The sequence below is a fragment of the Polyodon spathula genome, chromosome 13, assembly GCF_017654505.1.
Source record: "Polyodon spathula isolate WHYD16114869_AA chromosome 13, ASM1765450v1, whole genome shotgun sequence".
In the NCBI taxonomy this organism is placed as follows: Eukaryota; Metazoa; Chordata; class Actinopteri; order Acipenseriformes; family Polyodontidae; genus Polyodon; species Polyodon spathula.
In genome coordinates this window covers 8,841,556-8,854,695 of record NC_054546.1, presented here as the reverse complement: position 1 = coordinate 8,854,695, position 13,140 = coordinate 8,841,556, and the positions used below count along the sequence as shown (strand labels likewise).

General features: G+C 39.6%; 1 protein-coding gene across 5 annotated transcripts in view; it reads left to right on the top strand.

Moving 5' to 3' along the window:
- Window positions 1-13,140, top strand: part of LOC121325803 (protrudin-like) — a 47,034-nt gene that overhangs the window by 22,463 nt on the left and 11,431 nt on the right. For 3 of the 5 annotated variants that reach the window (XM_041268859.1, XM_041268858.1, XM_041268855.1), the window contains 3 exons: window positions 229-275; window positions 492-573; window positions 985-1,830. In XM_041268859.1, the coding sequence (XP_041124793.1) occupies window positions 229-275; window positions 492-573; window positions 985-1,064 (209 nt within the window). In that variant the 3' untranslated portion in view covers window positions 1,065-1,830. Of the gene's footprint in view, window positions 1-228; window positions 276-491; window positions 574-984; window positions 1,831-13,140 lie in introns of those variants that run through there. The other 2 variants (XM_041268857.1, XM_041268856.1) reach the window with 1 other exon arrangement.

The window sequence follows — 13,140 nt, the reverse complement described above, 5'->3', positions numbered from 1 at the left end:
GAAATGTAAATGATCAAAAGCTCCGCTACAGTTAATGCTGTTGCTGATGGAATATCAAATCTGTGACATGCGAACACTGGAAATGGGGTTTCTTATCTATAAATATTGTATTCTGTAAGTAAGCTGAATGGCAGCATTGCACTATATTTATTGACCTCCAAACAGCAGGATTAAACCAGGTCTCAGGTCAGATGAATTGACTCACTTTTCCTCACTCACTTCCTACAGGCAATTGCTCCAGCTGCAACACCGTCTTCTCTGTGCTGAAGAAGAGAGTGAGTCCCTTCCAGTTTTCTAACCCCCTTGTGCGCTTCCCCAGTGTAATACAATCCAATGTTGACCGTGAAGGAGATGTTTGTTGGCAGTGTTATTTTGAGAGAGTTAAGAAAAACGTACAAATATTTGTAGTTACCCATTATTTATGTTTTTATTTCTTTATCTTGTAAAACAAAGTATACATAAAGATTATGATTGTTTTTGTGGCTCTCCAGCGCAGCTGCAGTAACTGTGGAAACAGCTTCTGCTCAAGGTGCTGTTCGTACAAAGTCCTCAAGTCCAGCATGGGGGCCACCGGTAAGTATGTGTTCATTTGTGTTGAGTTTGTGGGGTTTAGATTTAATTAGTTCCTTGTTTCACATAGACAAACCCAATATTAACAAGTATGCCCATGAGGCCTGACTTCTGGGACACTGTACAACACTGTGGGTTTCTGTAGCAAGTCCTTCTTTAGAACTGTAAAGAAAATGTGTTGGAATGTACATGTGTTCAAGTAAGTTAGGGAGTGAACAGGTACTGAACTCCAGTTTTCCTGTACCTTGCTCCTAGGGATCTAGTAATCCTGTTAGTTAATACCAGTTCCACTCCATGTATAAAACATTCGGGGTGTATACGGTACACAGGACACACCTGTGGAGAGCAAAGTCATGCTTACACCACGACCCTATTGTCTTGGCAAATCATTTAAAAAATGTTTTCTTGCTTTAGCTCCTGAGGCCCAGAGGGAAACGGTGTTTGTATGCAGCCCCTGTAACCAGGTGCTGAGCAAGAAGGAATATAATCCATGACACTTCTATCTCTCCCACCTCTACCCCTACCCTTTTAATCATGTCCATTCCTTCTCACTCAACTTCTCCCAGGACAGAAGTGACTGACTTGAGTCATGAACCCATTTTCAGGAGAGGCTCGCACAGGATAGCTGGTCTAGGATATTTTTAATCTCATTTCCAGTGCTCAAGGGATGCCAAACATGGTGTCAGGTGTCAACATGTATATTCTTTGTCAGCATTTTCATACTTTTTTTAAAAAGCAATTTCAAGTATTAACACATTTGTAGTAGAGAGCCTGCAATAGAAAGAAAGCACTGTTGGTGGTCTGGTCCTGGTCAAAAAAAAAGAAAGAAAGAAAGGTTTAAATAATAAGCATGTAAATATAAAGTGTACAGTATATACGGAGATCAGTGTAGCTTTGTCAGTGAGTTCATCCTTGCAGTTGTGAACCACTTTTATTGTTACTTTTTCCACATCCTCTGACATTAATTGTAAGCAGAGCAACAGTTGTCAACTTACATTTACACTTGGTTCAACAAATAAAAGATGATTCTGAGGTGATATACAGTACAACAAATATCCTTGGTGGTAAATTATTCATTTTAAGAAAGTCAGTCACTGAATGTAAATCACTGGCTGAATATGTAAAAGGCTACGAGGAATATGTCTTATGCTTTATTTATGTTTATTTCTGTCTTAAGGGTACATTTTTCTGTATTTAATTAATTTTGTTTTGTGTTTTATTCTGTTAACGCTCACCCTTCTCAATAAATGCAGACAAGGAGTGGTCTGTGTGTGGAATCAATGATTGAATCAGGCTTGAAATGTTCTCCAAGGGAGGGAGGGTAGTCAGTTGACGCATTGTTGCCAGCAGGGTTCACTGCAGCTTAATTTACACTGATTAACTTCCCACCATTTCGTGAGCTGTGACATCAAATGACTCCCAGAGCAGTATGTCGGATTTTATGCTTGATATATTGGTTGCCACTTTGTCTCTGGCAATATCGGTTGTATGGACTTGAAACTTGTAAGTTATATCTACCACGAGTGGGGCATTTGCTTGGTGGACTTTAACCCCTGTCTAATATGGATGTCAACAGGTTTAACCTCCAATATTGAGTAAATACAAAATTAACAAATAGTCAAATTAAGTAAGTTTTTTTTTACCTCAATTCTTTAGCTTAATTTTACTGATGAAGAATATGTTGTGTAGTGTATAGCACATTGTGCATTTAAATGTAATGATCAAATGGACATTGCAAAAATGACTGTACCGTGAATGGCACACAAATTAAAGGATTACAATACAGTAATTAAAACAAATAGTATTAAGAATGGTAACTGAAGTGGAAACTGACTGACAAATCCTGGAATTTACATGTGAAGATGTATAGTTGGGGAAATCACCTGTCAAAACAAGCAGTGGATAATAACTCTGAAACAGAGCTTCCATGCGTTTATTGTCAGGAAACGGCCATTAGAAGGGCTGTGAAATTCATCTTCTAGGGCTTGGGTTAAGACGGTGGAAGTGTGTGAAGTTTGCAACCGAGTTGTTTTTCTGATGTTCCAGAATCCACCTATTAGAACTCTGGCCAAACTCAAATAGGGTCAGCGAGGTGAGTGTCTGGTTTTAATGCAGGCTGTCTGGATTTTGATTTCTTCCACAATGCCACCGTTTTCTCAGGAAAACCCTAGATAATCTGTAGAGAAGCGACTGGGGAGCAGGAAACCAAAACACAACAGAGCCAAGCAGCTATCGCATCCAGATCCTCTGGGTCTGTAAGCTATGTCCAATGGTATCCTGCACAAGGGCAAGGCAGTAAGGATTGGGAGCTACTGTACCGACCAGACCTGTGTAGGGAGAGGGACTGACAGTACTGGGAATCAGAGCCTTCTAGTTACCAAAAAGATATACAGTGTGCATTACTCACACATTTATTGTGTAACTAGTTTAACTTCCTGTTATTCTTGGCAGGTTTAAGGATCCTGTTGAAGTACTTTTTGTGCCCTGCAGTGAAAATGGGGAACCAGAGTTAGTTACTAGAGACAGAGCTCTGCTTCAAGAGTTTAACTGGGCATCACTGACACTGTCCTGCAATGTGAAGCTGGCTTTAATCCCTGGACCTTGTGACCCACTAACATTGTAGCCCATGTGCATTTCCTGGACAACAGGCAGACAACATCTGAATAAAGACTTAGGACTAGACTTTCTGCCCTCTGAACTTTAAACTCTTGCCTGGGCACACATTCCTTAATGTTGACACTAATTTAGAGTTCTGACAGACTTCCCAAAGAGCATTCTTTTTCTATTTTAGTTCCCCTGCAGGCTGTATCACCAGGGGATATTAATGAAGCCTGCTGGTGTTAGTTCCTCATTCTAACAGAACCATGATCATTTAATACTGCTGGTATGCAAAAAACAATCCAGGAGTTTACAAACTGAGAAGAGTCAATCGGTGAAACCCCAGTAGAAACTTTATTCCAGACAATAATTTTGCTTGACTAAGGGGCCATACACATTGTGATGGTTGTTATGTTGAAAAATCACCTCATCTCCTCTTTTATTCTCTTTCAAGTAGCTTTCTCCTGACAAGCTTTGATGAAGCTCAGTCTGTTCATCATTGCCTTGCCATTCTCACCATTGATGAACTACGATGAGCACGGAGAACTTCCTCTTTTCTCTTATTGGGAAAGATAAGTCCATAATTCCCTTGCAACAATAGTGTATTAAATCATGAGAATGTTAATTCTGACATTTGCCTAAATGTCCGTAAGCTAGACATTGCTTGTCTTAATAATGGACATTGAGCACAGAGCTCATTCTGTTTCAGAATAGGAATAGTCCCTGCCAGTAAAAACATTGCAGCCAACCAAGAAATGGACTGGTTTAGAGCCTTCATTGTTCCCTGAAAATAATCAAATTACCATCAAAAAGAAATGTCAGTGATAATCGAGGGCTGATAATCAGGTTGCATTTGACTGGAACACTAAACAATTCAGCAGTATGGGTTCAGTAACAGAACAGAGAATCAATGCCATTGTCAGACATCAAGAGTTAACAAAAGTCAGCTTCGTCACAATATTGTCGATATTTCCCAGTTACTGTAGATACTGTAAACCACCCCACATAATTACAATCCCACAACAATGCCACTAAATTGGACTCAGCAGTGATACGGGAACACGTTTCCAATTGAGTCCTCTGCTTCTATCCCTTTTTCAGTATTACTTCAGTAGCACCGCACAGGGGTGCAAATCGTTTAGAAAATTGGTGTTCAACTGTTTTGAATGTTTAGCACCAGAGAGCCTACTGTTGTTAAATTATCAACCCCCACCCTAACGTAGCCCACCTCATAACTTCCCAAACAACACAAACCTCTCCTGTGTGTGTGGATGCCTTTTTTTCTAACTCAGTAAAGGTCTACAGTAGAGTACCTTTTGGTATTCTTCAATCAGTGCTACTTCTGGTCGACTTTCCCCTCATTCATCCCATTTCCTTTATAGTGGACACCTGCTGGGAGAAAATGGAGGCGAGGTGGGATTGGAGCAGCTGCAACATGCCCAACACAGCCTCTCTGGTCTATTATTGCAGCGTGCTCCTGTGTCAGCAGGGGGTGGTAGAGTAACTGCAGGACTTTTCTGTGCAATTAGCAGGACATGTTTCCTTGTTTGCTGTATGTGTTGTCATTTCTACTGATTCTCAAATCCATTGATTTTGGTGCAATGGCAATGTTCTTATGGGCATTATGATTGGGTTAGTGGGGCTTCACAATGTAAATAGAGTACAAAAGGATGGCATTGTGTTTTACTCAACTGAAGATGCTGAAACATTGTCAAACTCTACTTACTTTGAGTAACAACAGTAACAGCAGTGATAATGTAAAATTCCAGTTTCAGTGCAGTTAATACTGTTTTTACAGGGCAGTTAAACTGCAGATTAATTGCACTCTGCAGTCTTGATTTAATTCACTTTCACTGCAATACAAAGAATGGGAATCCCTGGGACTGATGAAGAAAAAAAAAGTTTGTTAAAGTGCAGATCTTCGTTTTTGCAGAGGCCAAGACACGTTCCAGACCTCTGCTAGTTTGGGTCCAGGATGGTATTTAAATGTTCCCATATGTACACGCTGCATTGTTTACATTTCCGAGACAGTGGACAGCTCGTCCGATCACTGGGTTAGCTAAAAACTGCAGAATCGTTACAATTTTCTACTTCACTTGTTAAAATGAAACTCCTTTTTTTAAAATTCCTTTACTGTTCCCTAGCCGAACATCTGCTGTGATTTTACGGTTTGGATTATTAAAATCTATAAAACATAAATTCATTTACTTGAAAGGCTTTTTTTTAAAAGGATAATTTACTGCAGTTTATCTCTTTCCAAAAGTGTATCAAGTGGAATACAAAAAAGACAGCACACAGAACTCTAACCACTAAGCTACTCAAATCCACTACTCTCCAGCACAACAAATACTTAGTTAACCTCTTGCTGACTTCTAAACTGCAGTCCAGCTCTTTATCTAACCACTGAGCTATTTACACATCCCCTACCTTACAGAATGTAACCCAGGACTCAAACTTTTTATCTTATGATTGTTTGTGTTATCTTTCACACTGCAGCCCAGCATTCTAACTACTGAGGTAGTCAACTGTACTGTCTTCCCCACTGCACTCCAGAACTCTAACCACTGAACATCTTCTGGCCGTAGTATTGGGGTTCTGGTGAATTTGTTCCTCAGTGTTTGGGTTTGAGGGACAGTACTGTAACTTCTAAAGCAATGCTATAATGGTAAAAGGGATGTATCTGGCCAAAAATTGGTCCTTTTTTTATTCTGTTTTGAAAATAACATTTGCAATGTTGTGATGTAAAAATAGAATTTTTGATACTGCAGCTTTTCATCTGCAGAAACATGATTGAGCTGAGAAGCAGTGACAGCAACCCCTGCTTCCCATTCCTCCGGTCAGTCTCTCCCTCCCAGCTTTGGCACTGTCTGCTTCTGACTCTGCTCTTTCTTCATGATTTTCCTATCTCTTTCTTGGCAGCAGAGCCCCATGAGAACATGGGATCGGAATTGCATTGCTGAGTCATTTTTGTGGTTAGACCTGACCCCAGTCCCCATAAATTCCTTGCTCACTGACCCCTCTATGACTGTAGAGATGGCAGTCCATGGTGATACCGGATTACTCACTGCTTTCTACTCTGATCTTTATATATATATTTTTTTAATTCATACTGATTTCAAAGTCTCTTAAAATTGATCCAAGTGCTGTACTTCCTGTGCTGCAGTTCTTAGAACTGCACCTGCACCTCAAAATATAGGGTGAGGTCCTTTAGGCCTGAAAGTGACCGGGAAGCAGAGGTACAATTAAACTTGCAGTGTTTTAAATGTCGACATCTAATTCTATGTGAGTAAATCTGAATATTAAAAAAATGTTTAGCTTTAACTTTTGCCAGCTTATAGTCCAATAACTATTACCCTGTGACCTGTGACAGACCTGTTTTGGGAATACTAATAAAATTATCAAGCTCAAGACTGGAGTTAATAAGTAGTTTTCATTGACTTTTCATTTCAACCAAAAATGTGTTTGTTAGCATTCAGTGGGATGTTCAGACAAAAAGAAACGAGCACCAAATTTCTTTCAGTTTATTGAAGATTTAAAATTAAAATTATTATTTGTTTGTTTAAGACTTTAAATTAAACTACAGAGCAGCGCAATCTTTTGTGGTTCCATCACAACACATAGATTTGTCAGTTATGAAAACATACTATGCCCTACGGACTGAGAGACAAACAGATAAAAAGATAGCTCCAGTCTCCAGCGCTAGAGCTGCAATGAACTCGTTCGTCTGGAATTTAAACAGATTCGAACAAACCCTTTGGAGCTTGCACAAAGTGTTCGAGCTTTTGGCACAGTTCGTAAAAAGCCTCGTACCACGCTGGCATCTCACATTAAAACCTTAACCTCTATGAACTATACAGTTCGATTCATTTTTTTTTTTTTTTTCCTGCATCCAGGAAGTTTGAGAAGCATTTAAACTTGTTACAAAAATCGAATAAAATACATGAATAAATGAATTAATTGAAAAGTCAACCAAAAACAATAAAATATTTAAAAATGAAAAAAGTAAAAACACAAAAAAAAACCAATAAAAGTGTGTATAGTCTCTATCCTTTCAGCCACATTGACGTGCATTTATTTTTGTTTTCTTGGATAGGAGACCCGTGTGACATGTATTTCTCTAAAACATCAGAAAGAATTAGGCTTCCTAATTTATTATAGGCACAATTTTCAACTTTGCTTTCTATTTAAATAAAGAAAACTAAACAACTTTATCTCAGATTGAATGGATTACATCTGTGTTGTTTATAAAGATCTTTCTGCCGAAATGAATTGATAATGTGTGCAGAAAGGTATTGTTCTCCGGGATTTACTTTATCTCTTGCATGTGGTGCTTTTACACTTTCACCTCCATTTGAGAATTTCCAATTAACTTATAGAGAAGCAAGCTGTCTAAAATTATTTTTATCTTTAGAAAGTATTTTCTATTATTCCTTACAGAGTGTAAATTAAATGTGACTTTGTGGCTAATCAATATATTTGTCTTTAAGTAGCCTTAAAAAAAAAACTTGAATTCACTTCTGTTTACCACAGCAACGTAAGGAAGAAGAAACAGTTTGGGTTTAAGATGACAAGTGTATTTTGTAACTTGTAAACAGTGAATCAGAGGCACTGGAATCAGTGAACTGAATGATCTAGCCTGTTTTTTGTTTTTTTTTTTAACTTGAGCTTGAATCTCAATAGACTATCATTAAGCTTGAAAGTAGCCTGTTTGCGAGGTGCAGCCCTATCACTCCCTCACCTGTAATGTGCACTAAATACGACTTTGAGCCGACCAGCAGACACTGAGCTCTAGCCTAAACCACCCTTATGCTGCCCCAGTCATAAGGACAGACAAGCAGGTAGACAGACATTGACTCGACTGCTTGACTGACAGCATTCAAGTCTCCAGGGCTGTCAGTCCTTCACCTCTTCACAAGTATTAAATTCACTAGAATTAAAATGAGAGAGCCAGAAGCTGAATACTACAGCCTTAATGACCCCAATTTCAGCATGTAGATAAGAATCTGTATAATCCCCTAAAGAAGCATTGTGTGTGCGGCCTGCCCCCCCTCCACCCCCGTCCTTTATACATGGGAAAGCAGACTAAGGGAAATTGAGGGGATGAAAAAGAGCTAGCCATGACAGGCTGCCATTCCTCTGGAACAATAACACAGAAGTGCTTTATTTGTTAAGGCTTCCTTGGGCACCAAATAAAAAGCTTTAGAAAGTCTGAAGGGGACTGCTGGCCTCCGAGCCCCATTGATTAACCTGGCTGTGCCTCTGAAAGTGGGCTGACAAGACGAAGTTTAAAGATTATGTCAATTAGCAATTTCATAAAGGGGCTTAGCTCTGCTGGTCTCCATTAACCCCTTCCAGCTTGAATCCCTTGCAGATTGTGTGCCCCTGGGAAACACTGGCTATCCGATATGGCTATTTTATAACCACCATATGGCCATATACAAAAAAACACAGAAAGACAGCTCTGAATATATATAATCTGCATTTACAGTGCAATAAAACAGCAGTCAAACTGATCACATGTTTTTGTGAGTTTGCCCCAGTCTATTGCTAAGGGAGTGGCAGTCCCCTTATCTATCCCCTCAACAAAGAAAGACAGACTGTATAGTAAATCTCATGAATAATATATATTTAAGTACATTTTTTAAATGTGTGGGAATTAACTCATTCTTGGTATAAAAATCTTCACTAAAACTCCTTATCCGGAGGTCTTGTCGCTATCCATCTCTGGAGGTTATAAGCTCCAGCTCATTCATGGGACAATTCTTGGAACACAATGAAAATTTAGTACACAAACCTCTATGAATTAACCTGAGTAGTTTATTGTAATATAACAGTCCCCCTCCCCTTTTCAATAAAAGTGGTGCGGATTTGGCCCGGGGGCAGAAAGCTTTCAAAATGTGCCTCTTAATATGCGTCTTTAACTCAGTTTGAAGTGCAGTTTGTGTGTGTTTCCGATGGGATCCCCCACATGGAGGGTCCCTGGAGACAGAAGCCCTGTCAGTCTGAACTCTCCTCACAAGGATCCCTCTATTAAAGAGCCCCCCACTCCCCTGCAGAGAAAGCCCTCTTCATCACAAATTGAAGATTTGTTCAGATATTCAACTGTGCTGCACTGGCCAGGAGTTTAGGCACTACAATACACTGTAGCTCTTAACAGTTTCCACAACAGGGAGGGGGAGACCTTTACTTTGCATTCAGTGGACACTCTGGATCTACTTTACTAGTCTACTCCCCTTCAAGGGAGAGCTCAATGAGTTTCTTAAAGGGAATATGGGTTTTTACCCTAAAGGAACACTTCAGGAACTTTCCTGAGCTAAGCTGTTTCGCTCCAACCCAAGTAAAAAAATAAATAAGTAAATCTTTATTTTCAAAAAGTAATAATTAAATATGATTTGTTGCATTTCCATTCAATCCATGATATGATACTATGAGGATGAAAATGATGATCTTTTTGAGGACTCAGAATGCTCCAGTTCTACCTCTGCAGCAGTAAAACACTGTAGATTCTAGCACAGGAACACAAGGGTAAAGGAAAACATACAACTGTCAATTAAAATGCAAGAAGTTGCTTTTTTTTTTAAAAGCCTGTACACTTTTGTGAGAAATCTCCCCAAGAGAACAGATATTCAAGACTGTGAATGTGGGGGTGATTGGATTGATTTTAGTGTTTAGATTATGACACGTTTATGTATCCAGAATGCTGCCTACCAGAAGTGGGCAGAGAGATTTAGGGTTGTATAGCGAGGGGATGACTTTGGGTCACATCCTGGGGTTCCGAGCTGTTACTGTAACCTGAATGCTTCCAGCAGAGCCCTGGCTTGGACATTTATCATGTTCATATTTACTTAACGACCACGTGACACTGGCGTTTTCAACACTGCAGTGAGAAACGAGCTCTCCAAGACACACACCCACGCATGGGTATAGAGTACAATTGGATACACAAGGTGTATATCACTTATGTACATATAGGCATATGTCGCTGGCACAGACGCGCATGAAACTGATTCTAGAATCTCAAAACCTACCAAACAGAGAAGCATTTAGATTTTGCTCGGGTCTTGATTATCAGGAGTTTATGTAATTGATCTCTTGTTGTAGCGAAACAAGAAAGTGTGACTTACATTCAATAATATCATATGACACCAGCATAGTCTCATTGCATATTCACTCCTGATGTCTTTCTGCTTTTTATTTTAACTTCATTGAAAACATAGAAAAACAATACGTGTTATGTCTGGATCCTGAGATCACGTTTTCTTGTGATCTCAACATAGCGGTTTGAAATGTCGAGATCCTCAAATAGTTTATCTCATGATTTTTTTCACTGTCGTTAATGAGCCACTGTAGATCTAAAATAATTAAATCTTTAAAAAATACAAGCATGGTCATTAATCTTTTGCCAAAAAAGTGCAAACTAATATTGGGACATGACTTACCTACCCTATCTACTGACAAATTGCCAGAACTAAATAGTTAACTGAAAATAGTTGCTGTACAATTGGGTGAAACAAGAGGTGAATGTTTTTTTGAGAACTATAAAGGTCTGTTCACCAGGGCAATGCACAGCTTCTCAAGATCAATCAGGATACTGAAATGCATGTATGATAGCATGGCTTCAGGTTTGTCCAGTACAATCAAGACTATGAGGGAGGCCACGTTGTCATCTGCCTCTGAAATCGGAGCTCCTAGAGCAGCGAGCGCAGACATCCGTATTTAGTTTGGGACTTGTTGATAGGGGAGGAATCTTGTTATTTTTGCCAGTCTGTTAAAAAATAAATCCTCATGGTAAGAAACAGGGCAAGTGGGTGGTGGAGACCGGAGGCAATGGGATTCCATTTTGGATTCAATGTTGTTAAACTAATCATAATATGGCAAGTGATTTATAAGGCCATGGTTATCTTGTTGTTTAAGATAACCTGCACTGGAACATGATTCTCCAGTCTAACTTAGCAGCTGCAGTGACTGTGTCATAAACAGATACATCAGAATATCTTTTCTGGATTTTGTATCAAATTACCCGAATGTACCTTGCAAAAGAATATATGTCTTAAGTGCTCCTCACTATACCTACCCAGAGTTAGAGACTGTGACAATGATAAAGAAAGGGAAGAGGAGCTTTAAACCGACTAAATTTTGGGTATGCTAATAGCTTTAGTTTGGTTACCTAGTTTAAGCAATGCATCAGGGTTGATAAAATGTCAATGTTGTCCCTGTGTTGTGGTTGACAATCTCTTGACAATCTTGGGACTTCTCATGTTAACATATTTGTGAAACTGATGACAGATGCCAAACTGAGTGTTGACGGCCGTAATAGTTGTAATGCAGTCTTGGAGGAGTGTGGGATGAACCCTCGTGGAACAGAGTGCTTCTCAGCCCGGCAGGCACTAGCCTCTAAGGTCTCTGAGAGCCTATGATCAAGAACCAACACATTGTAATGTTTCCACACAGCAGACATGCTCCTCTGTCCCATTTCTCCTCCCTTAAAGCTTCTGCAGACCAGTAAGTTGTTCAGTAGTACAGTTGTTCTGCTAGAATAGAGCGATTGGCCTCCCCAGCAGTATACAGTAAATTCAGCAGAAACTCAGTGCACAGCTTGCTGCGGTTCTGCTGAATAGAAATGGACAATCACAGTAGTATAAACAAATGGTGTTATCTGCCTACCCCCATCAATCTCCAGACAGGGTGAGCAAATGAGGTACATGAATACAAGCTCTATACTGTAGGTACTCAGACTAGCGTCCAGGCAAATCCTACCACATCAAGGAGACAGTCACTGGCAGTAGTATAAGAAACTTGACATGCAGTTCTGTTGATCTTCCGTGCAAAGGAGTTGCACTGGAATGAGGGGAAAGAAGAGCCAGAATTATTACAAGTGCCTGCTGTGTGTTGTTTGGTAGTTGCTAGAGTGCAAAGCCTCTGGGCGTGCTGTGACAGGCGTTGGCGATGTTGGAGATCTTTATCAAAAGACAGTGCCTAGTGTGTCCAATTGCTCTGTAGCGGCTCTATATCGGCTCTGCAGAGTCTTTCTCCCTCTCTCTCTCTCGCTCTCTCTCACTCCCTCCGAGTCAGTAGCCTGCCATATGGAAACACTTAGGCAGTGCTCTCACCTTCATGTTGCATTGAAAGCAGTTTCCTTCTTATTCCCAGAGCAAAGCTTCCTGAGATCAGAGATCACTCAGACAGTGCTTGCCAGATGCTTCTGCACTAAGCTGCCAAGTTATGGAGAGACAGCTGTCTTTGTGTTTTTGAGTTTATTACTGTAGTTACCAAGCAAATCAATTTTCTATGGATGTTTGGGTTATTCTCAAAGACTCAAGCCTACAGATTACAATCTTTTGGTGAAAGCTGAACAAGATTGTACCACCATTCTCGACAGCTGATTTACCCTTAGTCTTTGAAATTCTAATAGCTAAATCAGGATTGAACACTGACACTACTGCCAGTCAATTGTTTTAAGTCTGCTATTTACAGACTTCAGTTACAATCAGGCACTCAACTAAAAAGTTGTCCTTTATTAAATTGCCTACAATAAAACAAGACAAAGACTACTGTCAGCTCTGTATGGCAATAAAGAGGTTATTAATTTAAAAAGAATTCAAACAAAGACTTTGATCTTGGTTTTAAAAACAGAAACCTACCCTTCCGCCAAGCCATTAACCTGCAGAGGAAGTCAGTTTTGGCAGTGGAGTTTGATAGGCTATCTAAATGACTTTTTGATTGCTTTGACTGCGGCTTTTTATTACTGGGGTGTATTTATCATTGCAGGCTTTAAACAATAGTGGTTTTGTTTTTTGTGGAATTTATTAATTCTGATGAAGTAATAGAAACGCTGACTGCGCAGTAAGGCTCATATTGCTGGTTGGAGAGCAGAGTTTAGTCTATTCGCTGATCCCTTGAGTCATGTGATTAGTTTTTCTGACTTACAGGCATAGTTTTATAATTGATTAGTTGGTCTGGTATAGGACATTT